The 25341-nt window shown below is 46.5% G+C and overlaps 8 protein-coding genes across 8 annotated transcripts; 3 read left to right on the plus strand and 5 right to left on the minus strand.

Moving 5' to 3' along the window:
- Positions 1-2151: 2151 nt before the first annotated feature.
- On the plus strand, positions 2152-3462 carry EDB91DRAFT_1242454 (uncharacterized protein; the record flags this gene model as incomplete). The annotated part of the gene is made up of 3 exons (XM_041322184.1): positions 2152-2652; positions 2711-2805; positions 3141-3462. The coding sequence occupies 3 exons, from the start codon at positions 2152-2154 to the stop codon at positions 3460-3462; spliced, it is 918 nt and encodes a 305-aa protein (XP_041183965.1).
- An 81-nt stretch (positions 3463-3543) lies between these two features.
- EDB91DRAFT_1242455 (uncharacterized protein) lies at positions 3544-4432 on the minus strand (the record flags this gene model as incomplete). Its single annotated transcript, XM_041322185.1, has 4 exons — positions 3544-3845; positions 3900-4141; positions 4196-4270; positions 4329-4432. 4 exons carry the CDS (start codon positions 4430-4432, stop codon positions 3544-3546), a joined length of 723 nt encoding a protein of 240 aa, XP_041183966.1.
- A 316-nt stretch (positions 4433-4748) lies between these two features.
- Positions 4749-6447, plus strand: EDB91DRAFT_1077232 (uncharacterized protein; the record flags this gene model as incomplete). The annotated part of the gene is given in 10 exon segments (XM_041314916.1): positions 4749-4796; positions 4827-4847; positions 4878-4886; positions 4906-5019; positions 5047-5094; positions 5181-5441; positions 5608-5625; positions 5855-6001; positions 6091-6125; positions 6237-6447. The coding sequence occupies 10 exon segments, from the start codon at positions 4749-4751 to the stop codon at positions 6445-6447; spliced, it is 912 nt and encodes a 303-aa protein (XP_041183967.1).
- An 895-nt stretch (positions 6448-7342) lies between these two features.
- EDB91DRAFT_1042129 (uncharacterized protein) lies at positions 7343-10248 on the minus strand (the record flags this gene model as incomplete). The annotated part of the gene is made up of 7 exons (XM_041312974.1): positions 7343-7615; positions 7673-7966; positions 8029-8204; positions 8806-9036; positions 9085-9234; positions 9286-9452; positions 9581-10248. 7 exons carry the CDS (start codon positions 10246-10248, stop codon positions 7343-7345), a joined length of 1959 nt encoding a protein of 652 aa, XP_041183968.1.
- A 2445-nt stretch (positions 10249-12693) lies between these two features.
- On the minus strand, positions 12694-13029 carry EDB91DRAFT_1242457 (uncharacterized protein; the record flags this gene model as incomplete). Its single annotated transcript, XM_041322186.1, has 2 exons — positions 12694-12825; positions 12880-13029. The coding sequence occupies 2 exons, from the start codon at positions 13027-13029 to the stop codon at positions 12694-12696; spliced, it is 282 nt and encodes a 93-aa protein (XP_041183969.1).
- A 4319-nt stretch (positions 13030-17348) lies between these two features.
- On the plus strand, positions 17349-17630 carry EDB91DRAFT_1001161 (uncharacterized protein; the record flags this gene model as incomplete). Its single annotated transcript, XM_041312238.1, has 1 exon — positions 17349-17630. A coding segment is annotated over one exon (282 nt), but the record flags the coding sequence as incomplete, so codon positions are not given.
- Positions 17631-18557: 927 nt separating this feature from the next.
- EDB91DRAFT_1098001 (uncharacterized protein) lies at positions 18558-22088 on the minus strand. Its single transcript, XM_041317088.1, has 6 exons — positions 21616-22088; positions 21316-21555; positions 21200-21258; positions 20516-21148; positions 20340-20471; positions 18558-20289 (listed from the first exon to the last, which is right to left on the minus strand). The coding sequence occupies exons 1-6, from the start codon at positions 21710-21712 to the stop codon at positions 18724-18726; spliced, it is 2727 nt and encodes a 908-aa protein (XP_041183971.1). The 5' UTR covers positions 21713-22088; the 3' UTR covers positions 18558-18723.
- Positions 22089-22223: 135 nt separating this feature from the next.
- On the minus strand, positions 22224-24385 carry EDB91DRAFT_1098003 (uncharacterized protein). Its single transcript, XM_041317089.1, has 13 exons — positions 24217-24385; positions 23859-24141; positions 23774-23806; positions 23707-23726; positions 23642-23656; positions 23544-23582; positions 23455-23483; positions 23310-23407; positions 23149-23208; positions 22955-23095; positions 22669-22900; positions 22570-22618; positions 22224-22510 (listed from the first exon to the last, which is right to left on the minus strand). Exons 2-13 carry the CDS (start codon positions 23911-23913, stop codon positions 22265-22267), a joined length of 1017 nt encoding a protein of 338 aa, XP_041183972.1. The 5' UTR covers positions 23914-24141; positions 24217-24385; the 3' UTR covers positions 22224-22264.
- Between the last annotated feature and the right edge of the window lie 956 nt (positions 24386-25341).

Raw genomic sequence — 25341 nt, forward strand, 5'->3', positions numbered from 1 at the left:
AGGACAAAGGTGTATGTCTTTCTTCAATGTTTCCATTCGCTGGTGTCCGATAATCTTTGTGCAGTCCTTGTATGTTGCTTGGCGGCCAGAACGAGCAGAGCAGCAGCACACCCAGGTAGCTGCTACCTCGACATCCACGCCACCTCTTGCTACTACCATGGCGGGTGCAGTAGATGTACAGTCACATCGCGCTATCATCATCGACAACCCCACGTGGTGGATTCGCTTCTTGTTGTTTGTCTGCTGGGTATCCTTTCGATACGCTGATTCATAGAGACAGCACACGGACCACTATTTCCGTGTTTTCATCTCAGTCTCTTCGTTTGTGTTGTTAGCTCGTCATAAACGTCCTTCGTTACCCCATACGCAATGTCCTGTATTTATATCTACCACCCTGCAGTTTGCTTTGGAACCTGTGCGCCACCATTCGAGGTCGTTCTCCATTAGATCGCGACTCAGTGTAGTGCGTACTCAATATAAGCCATCACATCTCAGATGCGCGCTAGACTGACATCAGCCCAACTAGAAGCTTCCACATCCAGCACGATGCGGTCCTACAACCACGCAAGCTCCCGGCAGCAAATTCGGCTAACACAAATAGTCGCAAAACACTCACACCTGGAAAGATGATCCAACGGACCCATCCGTTATGACTTCGCAGTCAATATGATAGTATACACAATCCATTGGTCTCTGGTACGTTCACATCAGCATCCCAAGCTGCTCTGGAATGAGAACTATTGCTCTTTGCATCACTATCAAATTTTTATGTCTTCCTCCCCACATTTTGAATGCTAAATTACAGAGACCGCTGATGTGCCGTGTCAGAATTGCCTTCATGCTGGATGGTTTTCTTTTAGTTTCGAACGGGTGAAGGACTTCCGGGCGAACAGAGCGAAAGTGCGCGATATATAGCAAATCAACTGAATGTTACTCCAGCTAAGCTTTTTAAGCTTTGGACGCACAGCACGATGGGTGATTTATCGGGACGCACCTTAAAAGGTAAAACGGGTGCCCAACTTGACTCTTCGACTCCGAACCAAACACAGCTGTAAGTACTCAGGCCGTCCTCGCATCAGTGTTTGGAGTGCTATCTGTGTGAGCTGTTCTGCTCCGAGTATGGGACCTAGAGAGTGGTGCACAGATAGGAGAGGACGGGAAAGATGACGGGAAGAATGCAGGAGTGTGGGCCATAGCATTGTCTCCAAACGGCCATACCATTGCAACTTGCAAGCGGAAGTCATGATGGGAAAGTGAGGTTGTGGGACGTCGAGAAGGGAAAGGTCATCGCCAAATGGACAGCGGACACTATGACTGTGTGGTCAGTGTGCTGGAGGGTGGATGGTGAGCAAGTCTTGAGCGGAAAAACACTCCTGGAAATCAAGACCGGGCACCACCATGTGGACACGGTGATCTACTCGCCCGACTCATCAAAAATCGCGATGAGCAGAGAATACGAGGATGTTAAAATCTGGGATGCAAAGACGGGCGAGCTGCTCACCACACTCACCGCGTTATGGACCTATGTGAAACATGGGTAGGACACCCGTGGGTACAAAATCTACCGTAGGGACACACATGTACAATCACATAATATATACCGGCGAAGGCTGAACTTTCTTGAACACACCACTTTCTAGTATTTTGCTTATAACTCATTAGGATCTTAAGCAAAAAATGTTGTGAGACTATGGATAGACTACTCTTGACAAGGGCTACAAATTTTATTTTCTTCGAAAAAGTTCCCACGGTCAACCATAGTCAATACTAAGGTTTGAGATCAATGTTAAGGTAATAGAAAGACTTAGTGAAATTTTTGTGCTCAATCCTGTGAGCTCTGTGGGTCTGTAACACACTGTGGGAATTGTGGCTCTGTGGCTCTCGGATCTCTGTGAGTTCTGTGGGTCTGTAGCACACTGGGAATTTGTGACTCTGTGGCTCTGGGATCTGGCAGCTCTGTGGTATCTGGCACACTGGGAATCTGTAGCTAAATCAAAACTCTGTGCAAGAGTTTGTGGTTTACTGATGTATCCTGATATGGGTCGAGTACATGTATGCTACACATCTGTTCACCTTTTCTCCCCAACCCCATCACCAAGCCCCAAATTGAGTGCATATACCTGTCTGAATCAGCGCATATACCCAGCAAAAATGTGCATCAATGGCAGCAGGAAACAGCAGGGTCCTCCACCAGGTCCTCCACCACCACATCCACCCCTGTCTGGTGGTCCAAATGACCCCCTGCCTGTTGCATTGCACACCTTGCTGGCAAACTTGATGCCAGAAGTTTTACTTGCTCTTGCGGCACGGGCTGTGCAGGGTCAGCCTCAACAGAATCTGCCCTGTCAAAATCACATACCTCAATCCCTGCCCCCCAGTGGACAACACACTATCCAACTGGACTTAGAAACTGTGTCGGATGTACAGGTGCTACGGGGTATATGTGAGAACCTCCAGCTTGAGGTCAATCACCTGAAACGTGCTCACCAAGATGATGGTGACAAGGCAGATGATGAGGATGAGCCTGTAGATAAAGGTGTGCATCAGAAGAAGAAAAAGAAGCTGGCAAAGGGCAAGATACGGATGTACCTTCTCAACCACCCTCTTCAAGAACTCTCAGCAGCCAAGAAGACTACATGCAAAGAACTGCAGGTGAGTTCATCAAAAATGTGGGCACATATATGCGTACTTACCTTCAAACGTGGTGCAGGAATGTCTTGATATGGCGATTTTCGATGTTACAGGGACTTCCATGGACATGATTGAGACTGATGATAGCGATGGGGGTGACAGTGGAGAAGATCCGTGAGAGGGCGAGAAGTTGCAGTTTGCGTTTGGTGGTGACAAGGGGGTACAAGCATTGCGCAACAAGAAGATCATTGATCGTGCAGCAAATACTAGTCCAAGCATGTTGTGCCTTTGGCACAGGAAGCAAGCAGAGCACGAAGTGCTCTGCTGGAGGCACCTTTGGTGCCTTGTCTCACTGTGTCTACATATTATTTACTTGTGTGAAATAAATAAATTCTTACATCTTACATTTAAAAAATATTTGTTTTAGTTATGGGATGTTGCACAAATAGTTTGACTGAAGGTTACCTGGGACACTGGTCTGCGATCTCATGGCCTCGTGCCTCGGCCAGCGGGATGCAAGCCAGTGTCCCAGGTAACCTTCAGTCAAACTGTTTGTGTCTTGCTATTGACTCATACACTTCCTCCCAATTATCTTATTTCCAATTTCCCGTCTCCCGTCTCCCGTCTCCTGTCTCCCGTCTCGTCTCGTCCCGTCTCCCGTCTCCCGTCTCCCGTCTCCCGTCTCCCGTCTCCCCCCGTCTCCCGTCTCCCGTCTCCCGTCTCCCGTCTCCCGTCTCCCGTCTCCCGTCTCCCCGTCTCCCGTCTCCCGTCTCCCGTCTCCCGTCTCCCGTCTCCCGTCTCCCGTCTCCCGTCCTCCTACTGCTCCAATAATGTCACATCACCCATTTCATACATCACTCTCATCCAATCAGAAATCAAATCATATTATAGGAACAACTCTAACACAAAAAACTATTCAGAAGGCTCCAAGCCAGGTGGAGGGCCCTCCTTGCATAGCTCATCCAAATGCTGACGCTCCTCCCGACTTTTTCCCTTCATCTGCTCAAACATGTGCTTTTGCCAAGCATCCACCACCCTGCAATGCTTTTGATGCTTACGTGCCTCCTCCAACTGAGAGCAGAAGGTATCCACATCCCTATCATCATTCTTGAGGTCTTGCTCATGTTGCTCTTCCCACCACATGATGTCCTTTGCCAACTTCACGTTATATCGTCGGAGGTCATGGATTGTCTGATCCATAGCATTGCGATTCTCTTGCCAAGTGGTGACCTTAGCATACGGGTTGTTGAGTCATCTCTGTTCAAGACGCGTGATGTGACTCTCAGACCAGCGGCGACGGAGTTCAGCAGACCAGTCAGTCACAGCAGGCGCTGACAACTCAGAAGGAGGGGGTACTGAAGGAGGGGGTACTGAAGGAGTTGTGGAGGTGGGAGGTGGGGCCAGCATGTTGACAGGCTGGTGATGACGTTGCTGCAGGCGGGCAGCAAAACTTGCATCAAAGCCCTGCAGAAGCCTGGCATTCCAGTCGACAGTAGGTCTGGGCTCCTGCCTTGTAGCTACCATAAATACACAATCAGACAAAGAGAGAGAGAGAAAAACTCACCTTGTGACATGACCCAGCATGACAGGAGTGTCACGTGATAATGCACCCAAGCCAGCATCAGGTGCTGAGGAAGCACTGGGAATAGCTGCTGTAAATTGTGTGATCAGACAAAAACAGACACCAAAAAACTCACATGGTGATGTGACCCAGTGTAACAGGGAGCTCCGTGTCACGTGACATGGCCAAAAACGCGTCCGAGCCAGTATCAGGTGCTGGGGAAGTGCTGGAAATGGCCATAGTGAAGTGTTGAGGGCACTGGGAGGCAGCAGAATTCAACAGCTGATGGTGAGAGGTGATGGCAGGTGATCAGAAGCGATGGCAAGTGATTGGGAGCTGCTGGAATGGTAGAACAGTGTTGTGTTGTGTCGCGTTGTGTCGCGTCTGGTGCAGTCGGTGCTGAAAAAAAAAACCATGTGAAGTTGCCAAATCAAGCGAAATCCACATATGACCAAATTCAGACGATGAAACTCTGTTTGATAGAACCACATGGCATTGCTCTTTTCAGTGACCTTAGCAAAAAAACATGGTGTCCATGCGATGAAACGTGGCATCCATGTGTGGGTGGCTGCATTCCCACACCCTTCTCCCTTGCTTTTTAGACGTTCCCACACCCTTCTCCCTTACTTTATAGATTGTCTGGAATGAACAACATGTGAGTGTTCAATGGATCATCAAATATTAGTTAGTTCATGTACGTGGCATTCGGAAAGGATTGTGATGCAGAGACTTGCACCCTTGGACACAAGGACATCAGTTTCATGAAGAAAGACATTGTTGCGTTTGCCAAAGACAAGTTTCGGAACTTGAAGCATAAGTATGCCGAAGTCACGGACTCTTCTAAATGAGCGAAGCATTGGAAACAGAAGGTGGTGAACAAGAGGAAGAAGCACCGTAAGCAGGTGTGTATATCCAAAATGAACACGAACCTTTAAAGACTATGGCGCAGATCTGACACTTCTCTTGGAGACTGAGTACATGTCTGAAGAGATATCAGAGTGTTAAGGTCGTGCTCAAGGGAGAGGTTACTCAAAGGGCTTCGGCTTCAGCTTGTGCGCTGCGCCCCTTACCCGAGTACGTGCCCTTAATTTCTGGGGGACAGAGGGGAAGTCCGACAGAAGTCCGGGGAGTTCCGGAGGACTTAGTGTCGGTGGAGTTTGGCGGAACTCCGGAAGGTTTATACTGGGACGGAGTAAGGCTACTACGGAAGTCCGGAGTAGAAACTGAACAGAGGTTAGACTACCCTAAGGTAGAGCCGGAGAAGTAGTCCTAAGGTTTAACCCCTAAGACTCGGAGGTGGACAAGAGATGAGACTCAAGTCTGGAGATTGCAGGAATGAGCAGAACTAAGATGATATTCAAAACTGAGGAGTTCCGGAGTATTACAGGGGTTTATATACTGTAGGTATCATGTAGGTAAATCAGTCAGAAAAGGTAAGGGCTATGTATGAAGCATGTGGAAAGTCTGTTACTAAGTATAACGGATCAAAGCAGTGAAGTCGGAAATGAAGTAAGAATGGACGGATCAGTAAGCATAGCAGAATAGGACATAACCGGTAACCGGAGCAATAGTTAATCTAAAAGGAGTTAGGGGTGAGTGCGGAGATGAAGGCGGAGCGCCGGGCGGAATAGTAAGATGGAGGACCAGATTTTAATGGAGTAGATCCGGAATTCCGGATCCGGAGGTACGGGATATGACACAGAGCTCGAAACCGATAACGAGGAGAAGAAGAAGGCTCACCATAAGATCCTATTGCAGAAAGCTGGCTTTGTTGGGAGCGATGAAGAAGATGCTGTTGTGTGGGAAGTGGTTTGTCAGGAGTGGAGATCCAAGGATGTATGACCGAAGAGACAAACTTACCCTTGGTGTTGTTGATGTTACTGACTTGATGGTGCTAGTTCAACGACGTCGTGGAGCGGATTGACAAGATCAGGTGAAGGCTGCATTGCGAAGCGAAGAACAAATGAGTCCATACTAAACGAGTCAACATCGGAACTGTTAAAGACCACGCACCTGAAATCCTGGTGTACCCATTCATGCTCAGCAACAATTGGCTGGCCAAGTTCAACCTCGAGAATCCTGGTGCTTCACTCAATATCAAGATGTCCAATCTGAGAGGCTTTGGACCCATATATTATCAGCTGGACACTCAAGAACAAGACAATTACAGCCCTGGCACAACTTCCGAATACAGTAGTGGAGAAGCAAATCACGGTGAAGCCTCGAGAGATGAGATGGATGATGGTGACATGTAGGATACACTGCTGAAGTTCTTTCTTGCTGTTCTGTGCGCTGTGCTGCTGTGCTGTGTTGTGCTAAAAAATTGAAACTTCCTATATTTGCGTTCATTTGAGTTGAACTCGCACGATGAATGGCGCTAAGTACTCACTCGACTAAGCCCAATCATTACCCACATCTTCTGTACGATTTCGTCATTTTTCTTTGTGATTGACGGTTGACAGACTTGGGAGATCAGGTGGGACGGCAAGATAAAACATTGAGGACCATCAACTGTCGGATCAAGGAAGGCTTCATGCTCCCACAACCGAACTTCAAGTTCCGGACTGCAAAATGGTTAAAAAAATGTCCAACATATGAATGAGTTTACTTACTATTTAACCCAGTCCCTCATGTCGACATCTAGCTTCTCTTTGAGTCACCGGATCTCCAGAAGGGTTATCTCTCGTGGTACGTGACACTGTGCATGAGATATGATAGACATGACTTGCCCAACATAATGTCTGCCTCCAATATTGTCTTGTATGAGAGAACTTGATGCATTATTCAGCAAGGAAGATGGTAGGATGCGATGACCATCAACAACGATGTGCGTGAAGGTTCGAGTGCGGCTATTGAGGAAATTTGGGTCAATTGCGTTAGTCAATGCTGCGTGCGAGACGACTTTAGTGTTAGGGTACGAGGATTCATAGAACTTAATTAGTTGGTCTTGCTGCTGCCAAGAGAGAGTTGTGAAAGCAGAGGCGCCAAGTGAGAAGCGTGCATCAAAGTCTTCTGCAGCTTGATCCATTTCATGAGCGAGAGAGGCTACTGTCCCGCATGTGTCGCCATCAGTGGCCAAGATAATTCTCACAGCTTCTAACAGCAGCTCGTTCTCGGCCGATGATTCGTCTTGCATATTGGGTGCAGTGTTTAGATTCGCAAGCTAAAGGAAGAATGAGGATCGGATCCAATGCATAGAATATCACGCACCATATCACACAATGCAACATCCTTCTGAAATGCACGCATGAACATGACTTCAATCTCGCTGTTGCTGTGATTATTCGTCGAGTAACTCTTGAAGACTTTGTTCAAGCGCTCGAAGAGAAATGTCCAAAAGTTGTACACAGGTCCGTAGTCTTGTAGTTGATCGAAAATATGAGTTACCCAATGATGCATGGGCTTTACATTGTCAGAGTAAAGCTAGCAGCCCATGTATGATCATACTGGACATGCTTAGAAAGTCGTACGTCAGTGCACCTCGAGATATTCCATAAGGTAGTTGCGGAGCAATTCCTTGGCGCGTGGAATATCGGCATCTTTGAAGGAACGTCCGAGGATGATTTTGAGGGCTGCAGCAAGTTTCAAAAAATTGTCAGGTGCTGACGGATGCATCTGAGGAACGGGCTTCATTGATGGTTTGTCGTCACCCTTTTTCGGTTTTCCAGTGGTGAGACGAATGAGTCGTTGTCTCTCTCTGTTCTCCCAGGACGTTAATGCCTTCTCATATGTAGTGTTGGCCTTCGGGTACCACTCCTGCCATAGAAAGGGTATCTTTGAGGTATTAGAATTAGAATTAGATCAGTTCTCATTGCGCTACGATAAAATGAACATACCACGATTGGACAGAATACTAAGGCAAGTCCCTTCCACTCGTCTGATGTCAACGAGCCTCCAGCAGGATAGCCGACTTGTTCAGGGAGGCATCCAACCCAGTTGGGCATTTCAAACTGGTCAAACGGGCAGATGAGATAAAAGCTTGAACGAAATGATAACATACCGTCATTAGATACTTGTTATGACCAACGTTCACCAATAATGATGAAGGCGAGCACACAACCACTAGGACTCAGTCAAGGGGATAGTGAACAAGATGGTATTGAGCGTGAACGTCTAAGTCACTACAAGCATAGGAAACGAAGAGGTTAAGTCTAAGGAGTACTTACGCTAACTAACCTACTTATATACATAACATTGAATAGGAGTCTGAAAGAAATCAGCCAATGAGAAAAGAGTCGTATGATACTGTGGATGACTAAGTATGACATCATGATATATAAGCGAATGAGTAAGACAGCAACTAAACAGAAACCCAAGTTCCGACCGGTTCTTCTTTGGGAAGCGAGATTGTTCTAGCCCGTGGAGTAGGGGAGCCAATCAGAGAAACCACGGGTGATATATGAAGAGGTGAAGGTGTGACAGGGTGAGTAGTCATGTGACCGGTTCGGGTACTGGAAGTAGATGAAGGAAAACCGAGAAATGAAAAATGGTTCATATTAGGAATTTGTGACAATACTCATGAATCTGATCCAGTTCACGTTCATTTTTGTCAGTCCGCTTTCATATAGTGTTAGTTTGAATCCATGAATTGTACCAGTGACAATGTATGATACCTAACAGTTGATGTGAGTAATGACAGCATAGGGAGCAGGTCGACTCACCGAGAAGGAAACTGTGCATTGGGTCAATGACTGACATGCACACTGGGTCAAAATACTTCAAGCGTGAAAGCTCGAAGTAGAGTGCACTATGCAGCTTAAAGAAGGCCTCATGTTCCTTCTCATCCAGGTCCAGATACTCCTGGGCTCGTTTTGTATGCTCCTCTCCGTATTGAGGAGGAAATTCTGATTGAATAGATTCAGTTATATTTGCACAAGTAAAAGGTGACTTACTATCATAGTCCATTGCATCCCTCGTCTTCAACTCGCTGCGTTTAATGTGGCACCTAGTGCAAAATCCCTCTTCCTTGCGATGACCTCCGAACCCACAGACTTTACAGAGCACAGGGTTGTCGCAACAGATGGCGACCAGGATCATACGAACTTGGCAGCCTGCAGACACATCGTGTTAGCTGAAGTAACTTAGAGAAGTACTTGATGACATACCATTGGGATAATTTGGTGTCTTGGCCATGATTCCGTTTTCATAGAGTGAGATTAAGTTGTCGACGTAGTTTTTCATGAAAAATTGTAACTCATCACTATCAAACTCTTTTGGCCCTGGCGTGATACCAAAGACCATCAGATTTCGTGGTTGGTATCTAGACGAGTGTTCAAAGTCAGGAAGCGAACATTAACTGTAGCAAGTACATACCGCAAATGTGTCAGCAAGTTCGCAATACAATTTGACAGGACACCCGAGCTGTGCATTCCTGCATTACGACTGCACTGATAACCAAATCTAAGATCAACAATTAGCAGAGAGTATAGCATCGCTGAGGAGGAACAATACCCATCGAATCCTAGCGTGATACCAATGCAAAGCTCATCTTTGTCGGGACGTTCTGGACTATTGTCGAAGAAGAGCTCGCCATCTTGAATCAAAGCGTGCTTCCCAGGTTCTGGAACATGGCAGTGCCAAGCATCAAGTTCCTCCTCAATTCCTGCGTGAGAGAGAAGATGAAGGATCGCATTTGAGAGTGGATTCTGTGGACACTGTAGATGTGGCCGTGGTTTGGTTCTTGATGCGCTGGGCTCAAACAAAGGTTCAGAGCAATTTAAACATTTTGCATCACCTTGAGAATTGTGAGGATAAACATGGTGGCAAATAGGGCAAACAGGGTGAATATCGAAGTTATCCTTGATCTCGAGGTGGTTGAATACGGTATTGAGCGACCCGGCTACCTTCTCGTCAGGTGCGAGTACAGTGAGGCCAATGAGGATATGTCTTGTGATCTTGAGAATAAGAGTGCACGTGAGATGCGGCAGATGGTAGTGAAGATTTAGCCACGCGATGAGCAGCAGGGTGATTTTCCAAAACAAGTGAGGGGATGCTGCAGCTAAGACTACTGAAGGGGGATGAGGAAGCTCTAGCACTAGCTCCCCTTCAATGGTCATTTCATGGGTGATGGCATCCTCCAGGTGCATCTGCGGATTGTGAGTATGGGTGGGCACCACCGGTGCCTGTGAGCCGTTGTCGTCTATTCCATTACTCAGCTCAGTTGCACATATCTCTACCGTCTCATGACCACCATTGAGAGACATCAAATCATCCTGGCCATCGTCGGGTATAAAATCGATGTCAACATCAGCATCGAGTGCAGCTGGCAGCTCCTTTGATATGACACTGTATAAATCATCAGCGAAGTCATCATCAGCAGGCAGGGTAGTAAGCTGGGGGTCTGGAGCCAAATCCCCAGATGCAGAGACTCGACTTCCAACATTGGGCAGGTCATTCCAACTCTCGCCAATGTCAAAACCATCTACATCCATATTGGGAGCATACTTGAGCTGCTGCGGAGAGCATGAATGACGCAGCTCAGGTGCTATAGCTGATCAGAATGATCGGTCCACCAGAGTCAGTCTCCACGCACCTTCTATGACATTCCAAGAGGGTCCCACCTCAGGTTGCTGCATTATCTGGTGTGCAGCAAGTGTCTCGATGGTTTTGATGGACTCTGGATGCATTCTTGGGGCCTTCTTGTGTTCCGCCTCCTTCTTGCGATGTTCCCATTCCTTCCACTTCGGTATCGACTTGCCCTTGGGCCCACATTCTCCAGTACATTCGGAACACTTGCAAAAAACCTCAGTTTTGTGATAAGTCGCATACTAGTTGATTTTTGTCAGTAACAGCAAGATTTCTCGAATGTAATATGTACTTACATCACCTTTCGTACTTCGATTCTTCTCCTTCTTGTTCTTGGCCATCTGCAAGGAGTAGTAGATGCTCAGGCTGGTCTTGATTGGTAAGGGTTAAGGGTACAGCCTGAGGGGTGTTTGCCAAGTTCAATCCATTGTGTACTTAACAAAAAGGAGTTCATGATTACACCGGACATCACCAAATCAAGGAACATAAGATTTACAGATTTTCTAGCGATGCTGTTAGATGGATATTACAATATTTGGTGCGCAGCGACCATTTGTACAGGGCATGTAATTTATACGATGAATGTCCAATGCGAAAATGTAAGTGAAAACATGCAAAAATGGAAGCGAAAACATGTGAAAGGCATACTAGGTAAACAAATACAAGGGCTGCAAGGAGCATTCTAAGTGTATGTGTTGTCGGGGGCAACAGTGGCAGGAATGGCTTTGACCATCTCAAACAGGTTAGTTCCTTTGTCTGTCTTGATATCTCTGAGAGCATGACAAGGGCGAATATGCGGCCATGGTATGTTGTCATCACTAAACTTGGGTTTTGAGAGGAACTGTCATATACCTAATCCGACCACTCTGATATCAATATCCGCCCCGCTTTCCGACAACCTCCACTCCATCTATTCCTCCGCTCTGTCCAACCATCAACCACATCTGCTCCTGCATTTTCCACTCAACTGCTCAACCGGTTCCCTTCCATAACCTCTCCATTCAACTGGACCTCTTTCCCCTTTTAGATATATACTTTCCCCTTCGGTACATAGACCCTTACTTCTGGATCACCAGTAATTCCTATTACTGCTCGATCACTGATCTGACATGTACATATCGATATCCGCTCCAACTTATGTCTTCGCCTGTGTAAAGTACTTACAAACTATATCCTTGGTACATAGCTTTACTACATAGTTATCCTAATCACTGCCTCATACATAGAAGTATATAACATATCCTGTACTTAGATATTTTCCTCAGTCTTAATGTTACTTGTCTTCTCGCAGTTACCTCTTGTGAGAATTCTCAGTAGGACCTTGCCTCCTCTGGACACAAGTCTCAACTTGTTGTCACCTCTGACCCTCCGACCCTCCGCTCCAACTTAGAGCCATGCTCTAAGTCTTCCCCTTATTTCTCCGCCCCTTACAATATTCCCTCTGACCCTTTCCCATCCTCCACGTTATCCTCCACCTTCCCTGCTCCCACCAAATATTCCCCCTACTCCTATCCACCCTCCGCATCACTCCCCACCTCCTCCACTCTGCTCCTAGTCAGCCTGCCGCTAGTAGCTCTTACTTCCTGACCCTCAAAGTGGACCTAAGCGGTTCACTCGTCCTATCGTCAGACCTGCTCCAAATTTGGGGCACATACTCGGCTAAGGGCACAGCGCAAGAGCTGAAGCCAAGCCCTGACCCCTCTGCCTCCTGAGCCAGCACGGTACCTAACAGGAACACACACAGGAGCAGGTGGACACTCCCTGATTCCGACCAATTGTACAGGATTCGCGTGGAACGAGGTACTACTGTAGATGTGTTTTGTGTTAATTTGTGATTTAAACAAAAAAAAGGTCTTACTCAGAACTGGTAGACGTGATTTTGAGAGCTGCGAGAGCATCCATGATTATGTTTGCTTCAATAGCAGAGCTGCTGTAAATAAGTTAGTAGGAACATGGAACAAGAACACTCAAAATACTTATGTCTTGATTTGCTTGTTCTTGCGGACCCTCTTCCATCCATTGCTCGAAAACAACAACTCAGCTTCACTGTCAGTGGACTCTTCAACATGCATGAATTTGACAGCGTCTTTCAGATGAATGATGAGTTTCTATAGGAGAATTGTTAACATACAACCAACTGAATGTGTCTACTTAGTACTTACCACAGGACCTGGTTTTTTAGGCATGAATTTGATTTTATATGCCGGCCATCCTACGAGGAGATTGTCGATGTCCATAATGATAACGTTGTCGCAGAAATCAACACTGTCGGTGCAGTCAACAATATCTGAATCAGCCTGAGTTGAAGACATAGTGGTAGTAGAAGGTAAGAACATTATCAAGTTAAAATTTGAATTTCCGAGTCATTGATTGATTGATTTGGATATATTTATGCCCGGGGGCTAGTACAGCTGGATAGAAGATCTGCACTGATCTCATTACTAGGGCAGTACAAAAAGGATATCATCCTCCCACATACCTTGGATGAGGATCCCTCACCCAATCTTTCCTAATCTCTTCCTTGGTTGCAGGGGCCCGATAGAAATCCTCTGTGTATGGTAGACACAGTCAAAGCAGGAGAACCTGAACAGAGGTACACATGCACTGGCAACCGTCAGGTTGTCATACTGTTTGGGGACTCTAGTCCACTATAAGTAACTATATCTTCCCATAGGCCATCAGACAGGCACAAAATGCAGTGACTCGAACATGCTCAAACAGTTTTTGGCTTGGCATAGGCGTCGAGGCTTATCTCCGGTCAAGGGGTGGCTTCATTAGGATCTTCGACACAGCCACATGGCAGCAGATCTAATTCTGTACATTCTCGTGCCTCGAACTAACATAGAATACACGTCACACATTTTGGCGGGAAAACATGACACTTTTGTTACAATTTGTCACAAGCAGTCACAAAAACCCTGCGAAACACCTGGGTTGCCCAATAAGTCAGGCTTATTATACTGGGCGATCAAGCGCCTCGCCAAGTATTATTAGCCTTAGTTACCTAAATACCCAACACCAGCAATAAACATTGCCCAAAATAATGTCCAAGTACTCAAGCCTCAAAGGCATTACTATTATATAAGCTATATACGTATAATATTATTTTATCGCCCGAAAGCGGCAATTGCGGAGTACTACTGCCCAAAACATAACCTAATTTGGAAGTTCTACAATATCGATGTTTTCCTAGCCTCCCCAAGCCTCACCCTGCTCTTCCCTGTGTAGTAGGCTTGTATATACCATGTATTTTAGCTATGATACGCCTCATAGAACATACTGGGCCACTGTATTTACTACCAGTCACCAGAGGGAGTGTATAGTAGCCATAGTACTTTATACCTCATATACAACAGAAAAAGCGAAAATATACATGCCTCTAGGGTGTATCCTTCAGTCTATTATGATTTATAATATGTAATAGAGAGTATTTGAAAGACTTTGACCGCTTATATAGCTCATGAGCATCAATTTGTGACAAAATATAGTAAAATAGTGAGAAAACATTGAAAAATGCGAACATATGGTAGCCAGGGACATACAAAGCTCCAGAGACTATGTGTATAATGTTTCTGCAATATATGTGAGTATACACAACTGCTATTGCAGGGGTTTTATATGTTTTACAACAGTCTCTCAGAAAAACAATCATGACCGCTTTTTTCTTGTTTTTATGTATCTTAACACATAGTATATGGTCCCTTTTGCTTATATATCATTTCTATACACTATATATTGTTTCTGAACGCAGTCCTGCAGCTGTAGAACACCATATATTTGATGTAATGTGAACAGGGGTGATTTGAGGAGAACTGTGTTCTGGGAGGTAAATATGTCATATATCAAAGATCTGAAACTTGGAGCACATATAATACAATGGTATAATACTAGAACTACAAGCTCAAGCTGCCGGACCTTGGGCTAAGTGCTGTGGAAGCAAAGTACATGATGGAGATGCGTGGGAAAGTATGTGAAACATATGGTTGAAACATTAAAACATACCATAGCACACCACACAAGACTTTCTGGGGTCTAATATATGTATGGTGTGATAGAGGGACATCGTAATGACTATCCAGCATGGTTTTGAAGTGTTGCAGGTCTAGCTTGCAGATATATGTGGTGTTTTCACATTTGATGGCTATAGGCTACAGTGTTCATACAGCAGTCCACACCTAATTTCAAGTTTTTGGTGTCTAGGCCTATACATTGCCTTACAACACTTCAAAACCATACTAGATAGTCATTACGATGTCCCTCTATCACACCATACATATATTAGACCCCAGAAAGTCTTGTGTGGTGTGCTATGGTATGTTTTAATGTTTCAACCATATGTTTCACATACTTTCCCACGCATCTCCATCATGTACTTTGCTTCCACAGCACTTAGCCCAAGGTCCGGCAGCTTGAGCTTGTAGTTCTAGTATTATACCATTGTATTATATGTGCTCCAAGTTTCAGATCTTTGATATATGACATATTTACCTCCCAGAACACAGTTCTCCTCAAATCACCCCTGTTCACATTACATCAAATATATGGTGTTCTACAGCTGCAGGACTGCGTTCAGAAACAATATATAGTGTATAGAAATGATATATAAGCAAAAGGGACCATATACTATGTGTTAAGATACATAAAAACAAGAAAAAAGCGGTCATGATTGTTTTTCTGAGAGACTGTTGTAAAACATATAAAACCCCTGCAATAGCAGTTGTGTATACTCACATATATTGCAGAAACATTATACACATAGTCTCTGGAGCTTTGTATGTCCCTGGCTACCATATGTTCGCATTTTTCAATGTTTTCTCACTATTTTACTATATTTTGTCACAAATTGATGCTCATGAGCTATATAAGCGGTCAAAGTCTTTCAAATACTCTCTATTACATATTATAAATCATAATAGACTGAAGGATACACCCTAGAGGCATGTATATTTTCGCTTTTTCTGTTGTATATGAGGTATAAAGTACTATGGCTACTTGTCATGAATGTTACCAACTGCATCTAAATTTCGATTATCAAACCCTAAGTCACCTTATCCGATAAGATTAGATTAGATAGATCCCTGATAAGATAAGATGGATAACCAATTAACGATCACTATCTTTACATCACATCTATACTACATCGACGTCATCCATCTATATCTGTAACCCTAGACATCCGACGCACATCACCTCCTTAGAAGTCCTACGATTAGGCAACGGGTTACATCATAAGCATCTACACGCCTCTATGATCAAACCATAACCGAGAGTCCTTACGAGTCATCTCTCAAAGAGTCATCCCTTCATATCGCAGACCTTCACTTCCCACACATGACATGTTAAGAGTTACCTATGTCATTCACCGAACCCCTTACATTAGAACCTGTTGTACAGTCACAGCTACACCCCTGAACCCCTATCACAGAAGCACCGCTCATAGAGAAGCATGCTCATTACCGAAGACCCTGGAGAACCCTAGATACGATCGCACCCGATAACATCTCCAGATCCCATCTTCATATCGAGATCCTTAATCACCGCTCGAGACTTCTTGTCACAGAACTCTCTCACCCTTCTTCATATCCGTTTACCCTGAATAGAAGCAGAACCCTGAGAACCCTGCTTAATCACCGTACCCCTAACCCCTATGAACCCTTTACCCTTTTCTCCTTGTAGTTGATTGGTTGATAAGACGCCCTGAACCCTAGGCGCAATTTTATGATCTTATATAGATATATCACTACCTTTCATACTCAGATATCTCCGCTTAGAGAGTAGTATATAGTTTAGGTCATAGTCAGTAGTACTCCTTAGACTTAACCTCTTCGTTCCTACCTTGTGTAGACAGAGACGTTCACTCTCAATCTCATACTTGCTCTTATCTTGACGAGTCCTAGTGGTTGTGTGAAACCTTTACCAATCGGTGAACGTTGATCATAACACTACTATACACTCCCTCTGGTGACTGGTAGTAAATACAGTGGCCCAGTATGTTCTATGAGGCGTATCATAGCTAAAAATACATGGTATATACAAGCCTACTACACAGGGAAGAGCAGGGTGAGGCTTGGGGAGGCTAGGAAAACATCGATATTGTAGAACTTCCAAATTAGGTTATGTTTTGGGCGGTAGTACTCCGCAATTGCCGCTTTCGGGCGATAAAATAATATTATACGTATATAGCTTATATAATAGTAATGCCTTTGAGGCTTGAGTACTTGGACATTATTTTGGGCAATGTTTATTGCTGGTGTTGGGTATTTAGGTAACTAAGGCTAATAATACTTGGCGAGGCGCTTGATCGCCCAGTATAATAAGCCTGACTTATTGGGCAACCCAGGTGCTGCGAAAAAGCGTGACTGCCGGCTTCTGTGGGATGCCGATTGCACTGGAAGGGATAGTAGTTAGGACAGCATCTCAGCAGACGATTCGATCATTCACATTGGCCAGAGCTACCGCTCCAACGGCATCAAACTGGGCAGCTGTGTCATGTATATAATAGTATCCAGAAAGCTTCTCCCGATTGTGACGGTCGGTGGGGTCGAGTTCCTCACTGCATGGTGGCAAGTCGTAATCTGTAAATTTTCTTTCTTATTATGCTCTCAATTATCCATTCACCACTTCAACAGGTCATCGTGTACTCTGGAAAGACGGTGTCCGTCACCGCGACGTCAGCCCAAGCAATCTCAGGGTATACCGCTTAGTTGGTCGAGTGATTGGCATCTTCAACGACTACGACTTATCATTGACTCAAGAAGATAGTCCCAGCAGCCTCGAGCGCGCAGGGGCGATACCATTCATGGCACTGGAGCTTCTCACAAAGAAGGCAATTGAGGGCCATGTTGAGCACTTGTACCAGCACGATGCTGAATCATTCATCTGGGTCCTCACCTGGGTCTGTCTTCGGTACGAAGAAGGCAAGCTCTTGAGCACACCCAGACCACTTGACCAGTGGCTGAGAGTGGATGCCATTGGATGCCACGAGCAAAAGTCCAGCTTCTTGTCGAAGCTCACTGGTGATGACGATGATGATGATCGTCCATCGAGATCGCACCAAGGGAACTGGAAAACTGTAATGAAGTGCTTAACGGTGATCTACTCTCATTATGGCCCAGGCAGGTCGAAGAGAATCGATGATGGAGAAGTATTCCAGCTATGGCTCAAGGCCCATGTGTCGGAGCACTTGCATGGCGGAAATATTTTACCTGCGAAGTAGGGTAGGTATGCTTGCAGTTGAGGCAGTGCACCTCAGAAATATTATAATGTTTCAAACTATTTTGCAGAATGAACATCAAGCTCGGCGTCCTTGCTTATTCTACATAGCGAGCTTCCCTATCTCTCACCAGCAGATACTGGAGGAGACTCGGTGCAAATGCCACCCGATCACTGCCTCACATTCTCACCAGCGTAATTTGGTTTATGTTTTCGTCTCGTATTTTTGGGTTGATCTCGTTCCTTCGCGGTCCCTTCCCTCCCGCAATCAAAGACGCGTCCCTGACACACTCAGAGGCTCTGTCCTTGGTTTCCGGATTCGAGCTCCAAAGCAGCTCTCTCAGCTTATCAACATAGCTTTTGGCCTCCACACTATTCCGTTCTGTCCATGGCGAGATCCTCAGAATGTCCCTATGGGAATCATGCAGAGAAGGGCGTCGGAGAGGTGACCAGGGTGTTTGAGAGAAGGTCCGCTTAACTTGGCGCTTTCCGTCAGACTTCTACCCCCTAACCGTTCGCACTGCCCGTGGCTCCTCATGTTCATTGACCAATGCACGAGACACCGCAGCTGCGTGACAGCCTGAGCGTGCTGCTAAACAGAATATCGCATTTTCAGGATTTGAACAGCTCAGTGGTCAGGTTGCCGCATTAGCATTTCCGATTTTTTTGGAGACCAATGTCTCATCAAACAGCCTTGTTTAACATAACGAAATCCTGTTGTTCAACATCATTAGATGTAATAGCAGTATAGAATACGTTGAGCAAGAAACGATCATATCACCACTGTGAGGCACTCAGGACAAACCCACCGACTTCCCTGCAATCTCCACCAAGTTGAAAAAATCTCGTCCAACCAGTAAACTCGCACCCCTTCCCTCAACATACTCCAGAGCCTTATTCAACAGAGCATCCAGTAAATCTGGCTCTGAACCCAGATGACGTTTCAGGTACGCCACAGCGACTGCAGTCGCCCATATATTCCCGTCGACATTTAGTTCTGCCGCCTTAGCCAGTGTGTCCACGCCCACAAGCTCCCCTAATCGAGGCGACGGCGTGAATGAGCCGTCGGCGCTCTGTAGCGATATGAGAGTGTACATTTTTTCGGGCACGGGTGGTGGGGCAGGGATGGGGGTTCTTCCCGGGCGAGCTGTATTTCCCGATTGCTGTGCTCCTGGTGGCGCATTCTTTATGGGACCAAAGACTGGCGATGAAACGCGCACGATTGGATCTTCTGGGGGAGGTACGGGGCTGGAAGACCGAGAGTAGGTCCATCGGGAACTAGTAGAAGAGCCTTCCAATGAACTGAGTGTAGAGAACGTGTCCGTGCTCGAGTTGTCGTGTTGGAATGAATGTTCACTTTGACTTAATGGCGAGCCCGAGCGGGATGGTGCAGCAGAATAATATGTGCCAGGAAGTGGTCCCTGGCGTCTTCGGGTTGTCGGGGGAGTATCTGGAAAGAAGAAGCTGAACACCGCAGAAACCGCCTGAGACAAGCTGTCCAAAACGGTCTGCACGGTGGACATGTCTGTTTTTGAAGCATCCTCATCAACAACGTCTACAGTGGCACCAGCATTTCCATGTTGTCGCCGAGACCTTTGCCATGACGTTGAGCGGCGCAGCCGGCTCCTTGCTGTCTCCCGTCCGGATTCTACAGCAACGAAGGACGTGTGCTGGCTCACAAGTTGGTGCTCAAGTCCTAAGCGAACTATCGCCGCTTTTCGAACTTCCTCATCCGAGGCAGGTGCCATAGGTTTGGGAAGTGGTGCCCTACCCTCTGCCAAGTGCTTCATCAGTTCTCGTGCCGCCAAAGTATGCAGGAGTGGTATGGATGACCACTCGTCCTTGAATGGTTTGACTGCTGTGACAGGCACCACGAGTTCGAGAACCTCTGCCGAACCTTTAACCTTGGCATGCAACCTGACTTCAGGAGGAACCGATCTAAAAGTGGTGATCGCAAAGACATTGAAGCGCATCCCGGGGAATATCTTCGTGATTGTATGCGGAACCTGCTGCATAGGAGGAGGAGGCTCCAGCTGCACGACGCTAGGCGGAAGCGGGTGATGGCGACTCGAGGGTGAGAAGTTGACGGTTGGCGGAGTTCCCAAACCGTGCCAATCAACTGTGACACTCTCGATCACGCGTGTCCGACCAGCGTTCAGAAGCCTTGCACACTTTCCTGTGATGTCCTCGACTTGAACGGCGAACAGACATTCACCCCCGCCTTCGCGGGCAAGGCGCTCACACATGGCCGAAGAGACACTTGCACCAATCCCGAGAGTAAATACTCTCAATTGTGCGTTGGGCCTGCAGTTATTCACAGCCGTGGAGACGACCGTGAATGGGTCAAGGTTTGCGGAAGACTAGTTCATCATCAGATCGAGCAGAGTTACAGCCCATTTATCAGACGCACATGTATGTCCCCGTCAGTGAGGACGAACATCGCAGTCGGGCGATCGTGGTTACGTGAAGCAATAGCGAATTGTAGGGCCTTCGCAATTTCTGTCCCTCCATAGTTGGCTTGCATAACTTGTATATTCGAGATCTGTGCATGCCAGTTATTGGTTGGTCACTGGACAGTGATAGAACTCGATTACCGCACTGATGCATTGTCGACTGATCGAACGACACACTTTGTCCCCACAGACCATCAACCTCGTTCCCGAAGCTGAAGATATTGAAAGTTGTTTGTGAATCGGGCAATAGGTGAAGAAGCATTTCCAGCGTGCGCTTAGCAGTGTCCATTGGGGCTCCCCTCATGCTTCCGCTGCGATCAATAACGAAGATGTACTCTTGCGAAGCTACGCGAGGCATCTTGAACTTCGGTACAAATGAGAGCTGCATAGCAATTGTATCCGCATGCTGGGGATCGACTTCTGCGAAACACCGAGGCTTGTCGAGTCCAAGAGCATGCACCGTCAGCACGAAGTCTTCTTGTAGGAATGTCGCAGACGACCATGTTACCGACATCCGTCGTTCAGACTTTCTTCCGGTACGGGTCTTATAACGCATGCGAGTGATCGTCGGGTGAGTAGGGCTGCGTATATCCTGTATCTTATCACTAGTTTGAACGTCCACAGCGATTTTAACACGCGTGCTTTCATCAACTGTAGATGTATCGAGCATGGCTGCTGGTGTCTCGCCGTATCGTTCAGCAATAGCCATTGGAAGCTGTAGACGGACATGGTCTTGTCTCCCCTCGTCCAAAAGATCCATTACAAACTGTTCGTTCATCAGACCAAGTATTTGTAATGATCTGAAAGCGACACGTACAGTCAACCTTGCTGTAACCTTCTGCTTAGCGGGAATCGAACCAATTGAGATCGTGAATACTGGATCAAAAGTCAAGGTCAGCACTCGCCAAGATCGTCACAATGTGCTTCTCATACTGTCGTCCGTCGCCCATTCTACAAGCCCTGCAGTCATTCCGGCATCCAATGCACTCTGGAAGGCCTCTGCGGCTTCTGACTTCTCCTTCGCGACACCGACTATAACCCGACCATCGTCATGTTCGAGTTCAAAAGCGCAAGTGGCAGCACTCGCTGGAAGAGGGAATACATATTTGGCCCGGCTGGTAGGGTTTTCTGATACATTCTCGAATACTTGTGAGAGCACCACCCTCGCCGAAACTAGTACAGGAAAAGATTGATTAGTGGCGATTTCGACCGTGCCGCCACTTATATACGCACCGTCAACCATCCATACTCTCACATCGACCTCTTGGAGGGGTAAATGCAGAAGACGTTGGTCCGGGGAGCGATGCACGATTCCTGCGTATCTGCTCATACTAGTAGTGTCGAGATAAGGTGGAGATATCGCCCACACATCCCTGGACGTTTTATAATTGGAGTTTGACGCCCAGACTTCCTGTGCTGTAAGAGAAGTGGCAAACGATTTCAGATCCTTTGGATGTGTCAACAGGAATAAGGCTATAAGACCCTGTGCTGCAGTCCTGTCACGTTCAATTTCCTGTGATGAACTGCCAACTCCCAAGAACTTCGAAGCAGCCAAGGAAACTCGAGGACTGGTTGAATGGTATGCATTTCAAATGATTGCGTGGCGTCCGATTCAGATAGTGCTGAGAATAGCCGAGAATCACCGTAACGTGGACTGTCTGCTAATCCTTTAGAAGACTCGTATGTACCCACAAGTCAAAGACGTTGATATTTGTGTGCAAGAAGGTACTGGTTGACCGATCACCGGCAACAGGCACACCAAATTGGAGTCAGCCCCCGGGCCGCGGCCGGATCATCTCCTGCAGACCTTCGGCTTTCCTTCAAGTTTCAAGCGCATAATTCCATGTGCTATAGTATGCAAAGGTAACGCCTGACAGCAACATCACGACTCCCCAGATACATTCCTTTCAACGTCAAATTTCGAGTCTGGACTAGCAGGACTCAAAGGACCTAACTCATATTCCAGGGCTCGCACCGATGGGGAGGTTATAATCGGTCCTATGAAGTCACTACTTGCCACCAATCCGTGAGAGCCCTTATTATACTCTCGAAAGTTGATCACCAAACGAGGAGCAAGAACATAAGGCTCAATCGCGCAGAACAATTCGGCTAATGATGTGCACACCGCCTTCAAATATGAAATAGTCAGATCCCGCCAGCGGTCTGTAGAATACACCTAGCACTCACTGGTATGTTTGCGAGAGGAATGAGATTCAGTACCCTGTATGCAAGATTTCTGGGGTTGATAGTTACTTCGAGGCTTCAACATGCAGCGAAATGTCTCACAATACGAAGTATAGAACGCTGTCGCGCACTATCATCTTCATGCATTGGTTCATTCTCCACCTGCCTGTCGCTTCGTTCATCTGTATTGTATGCTTGACCAGGCGAGTTATAGCGAGAACGACGAGAAGCGCATCAAAGAAAACTGAGGGAATGGATGCATATACAAAGAACATCGGATCGGCGCCCAGCGCATCCAAGCAGAAGTTCGTGTTAAGGACATTGAACTGTGCAACTATGTTGCTGGAGTCAGCATCAACATGAAAGTAGCGTACAAAATCGCACGCACTGATCAGCCCACTGTGTGGACCATAATATCTGATGCCTATTGCTAATGCCAGAGCCATGACTGACAGAAATAGAACCAGTAGAACCCCCAATATCAATCTCGACTGGCCATACATCGCATATATTCGTAGGATCATGATGCCTGCAGAATTTTCAGGTCAGAGAATATGTTGCACAAGAAACACAATTGCATACCTTCCATTGCAATTATAAACAGGTAGTTACCCCAGTTCAGGAGTTGTAGTGTCCACAAGCCTAGATATACGCAGTGTAGTGTCTAGTTCTCAATTATAGCCTTGCGACGCACAACTAATCGACAATTAGTACACCGTTGAATAGATTCTTAGACAAAACGCACGTTTCGGAGCTCATGTTGACGACTCCTCCCCCTTGGACATTGTGAAACCCCGGTATCATCGATCGAGGAATGTGGAGCTTACAGAATGAATCAATCCTGCACTGGTATGAGAGGAGCTGACACTTGAGAGGGAAAACACGGACATTGCAAGCGCCAGACCAAGATATCGCACCTGATTAAATTGACGTTGTTATCAGAAGAGCGCTCAAAATCAGCAAATGAGCAGACATACCACGACATAAAGTGAGGACATCAGAGTCCAAGAACGCTTCTAAAGCAGGCGCATCATAAGTGAGTATGTAGTGGAGAAACGTCCTCCCGACGACTTACCCATACTAGATCAACCTATGACAGTGTGATCAGCCCGTAATAGAGTCATATTTACCAGAAGTTACCTCGCGTCCAAGCAGGAGCACTGTCGAATAGTCAATGACAATAAAAGGCTCATGACTCCTCACTTACAGAAGTCATATGTGACGACAACAGAAGCAGTGACTGAGCTCTTAATTAGTTCACCTGCAGAGGTAAAAACGAAGGAATTCCTGACGAGAAAGATAGTCACTGAGTTGAAGATTAGCGACATCCGGCTGTGCCAAGGACATCGAATCCTTGATGTGGGTGCCGAGGGCAAATCAATTGAACTCCCGGCTGCTGCGTATAAGAACTTCATATGGTGGCGCAATAATTCCAGCGCGTGGATTTCTAGAATATCAGCTGTGAGAGCTCACCCACTATAGTTGGTATCTCGATCGACACTGTGCGGGTGCTCATGTTGTTCGGTGCTTGTGCCAGTGTTGAGACAGAGCAGTGAACACCTACAACACCGGGATCTGCAAAACAAGAAGTTAAATGTTAAAACACGCGCTTGTAATTAGTCTGTCGCCGATAAGAAAACTCCCACATGCCTTATTGATGGCAATGACCTGTCCAACCCGCAACATGATACGGGGCATGTGGAGCTCTGTGTGAGAGACGTATTCAGATGGAGTACAGCCAAATGCGCGGTATCCATAAAATTAAGCGCTAGATAGACCTAACAAGTCGATAAAGCCTGAAGTACGAGACTAGAGTTTCCTAAGAAATATACAAGCAAAAGTGCGACATATGTCAACGTCTATCTTGACTCGTCAAAATTCACGCACTCACCGAGTCGTGGTTGCGGTCCCACGAATACATGGGAGCTGAACAATCGAACTGGGAGATCCACGACCACTTGACCTCCTCTAATACCCAACTTATCGACCATGCTGATTGGAGGTAAATTCCAATTGTAATCTAAGAATGTGTACTGGATACGCATTCGCAGTCGATATGAAGACGTGCCAGGCTGGTCTCGCCCTACACAGAAACTCACGCGGCTTTGAGGATGCTCGTAGCGACTTTCTTGTACTTGACGAGGGACCTAGCAATGTAAGCATTGGTGTATGTAGTTGGAGAGAAGCACCACTGAGCGCGAAAAGTTGACGGCGTTTTTGCTATTGAGTCGAAAGCTAGTATGACCTCGCGGATGGTGATACATTTTCCTGTGTATCCGCTCACATACCCGGATGCTCTGTAATGGAACATGAGATGCCAACGCCTCGTAGCATGATCTCTTCGGAGCGTCGAAAATACAGCCACAGCACTTCAAGGTTGTGACACCTTTTGACGTGGACTTATAAGGACTTGATGAATTTGATCTGGCAAAGCGTCTAAGTTTGGGATTACTCGCTGGAATTCGTCACTTGTATGAACTTGCTGGTGAAAGCAAACACATCAGATTCAGAGCTAGGACTTGGTAGGTAAAGTGTTCGCTCGAGGCCCATTTCAAACATTGCAAAACCCATATCCACCTTCTATGACGCAGCATGCGGAACAAGTGCAATCTTCATATGAAGTGATTGTGTAGTGAGGCCCACAAATAAACAAAAACTGGAGTCCGTTGTTATGATCTGCGAGCGATCCACACTCCGTGCTGCCTGCGAGCAGCCGTAAGCATACGATCTGAGGCCCGCACGTCCAGAACTCGCTAGACTGCAAAGTACTCACCA

This window comes from Suillus paluster (genome assembly GCF_016628075.1).
Source record: "Suillus paluster strain FC165 chromosome Unknown EDB91scaffold_2, whole genome shotgun sequence".
Taxonomy (NCBI): domain Eukaryota; kingdom Fungi; phylum Basidiomycota; class Agaricomycetes; order Boletales; family Suillaceae; genus Suillus; species Suillus paluster.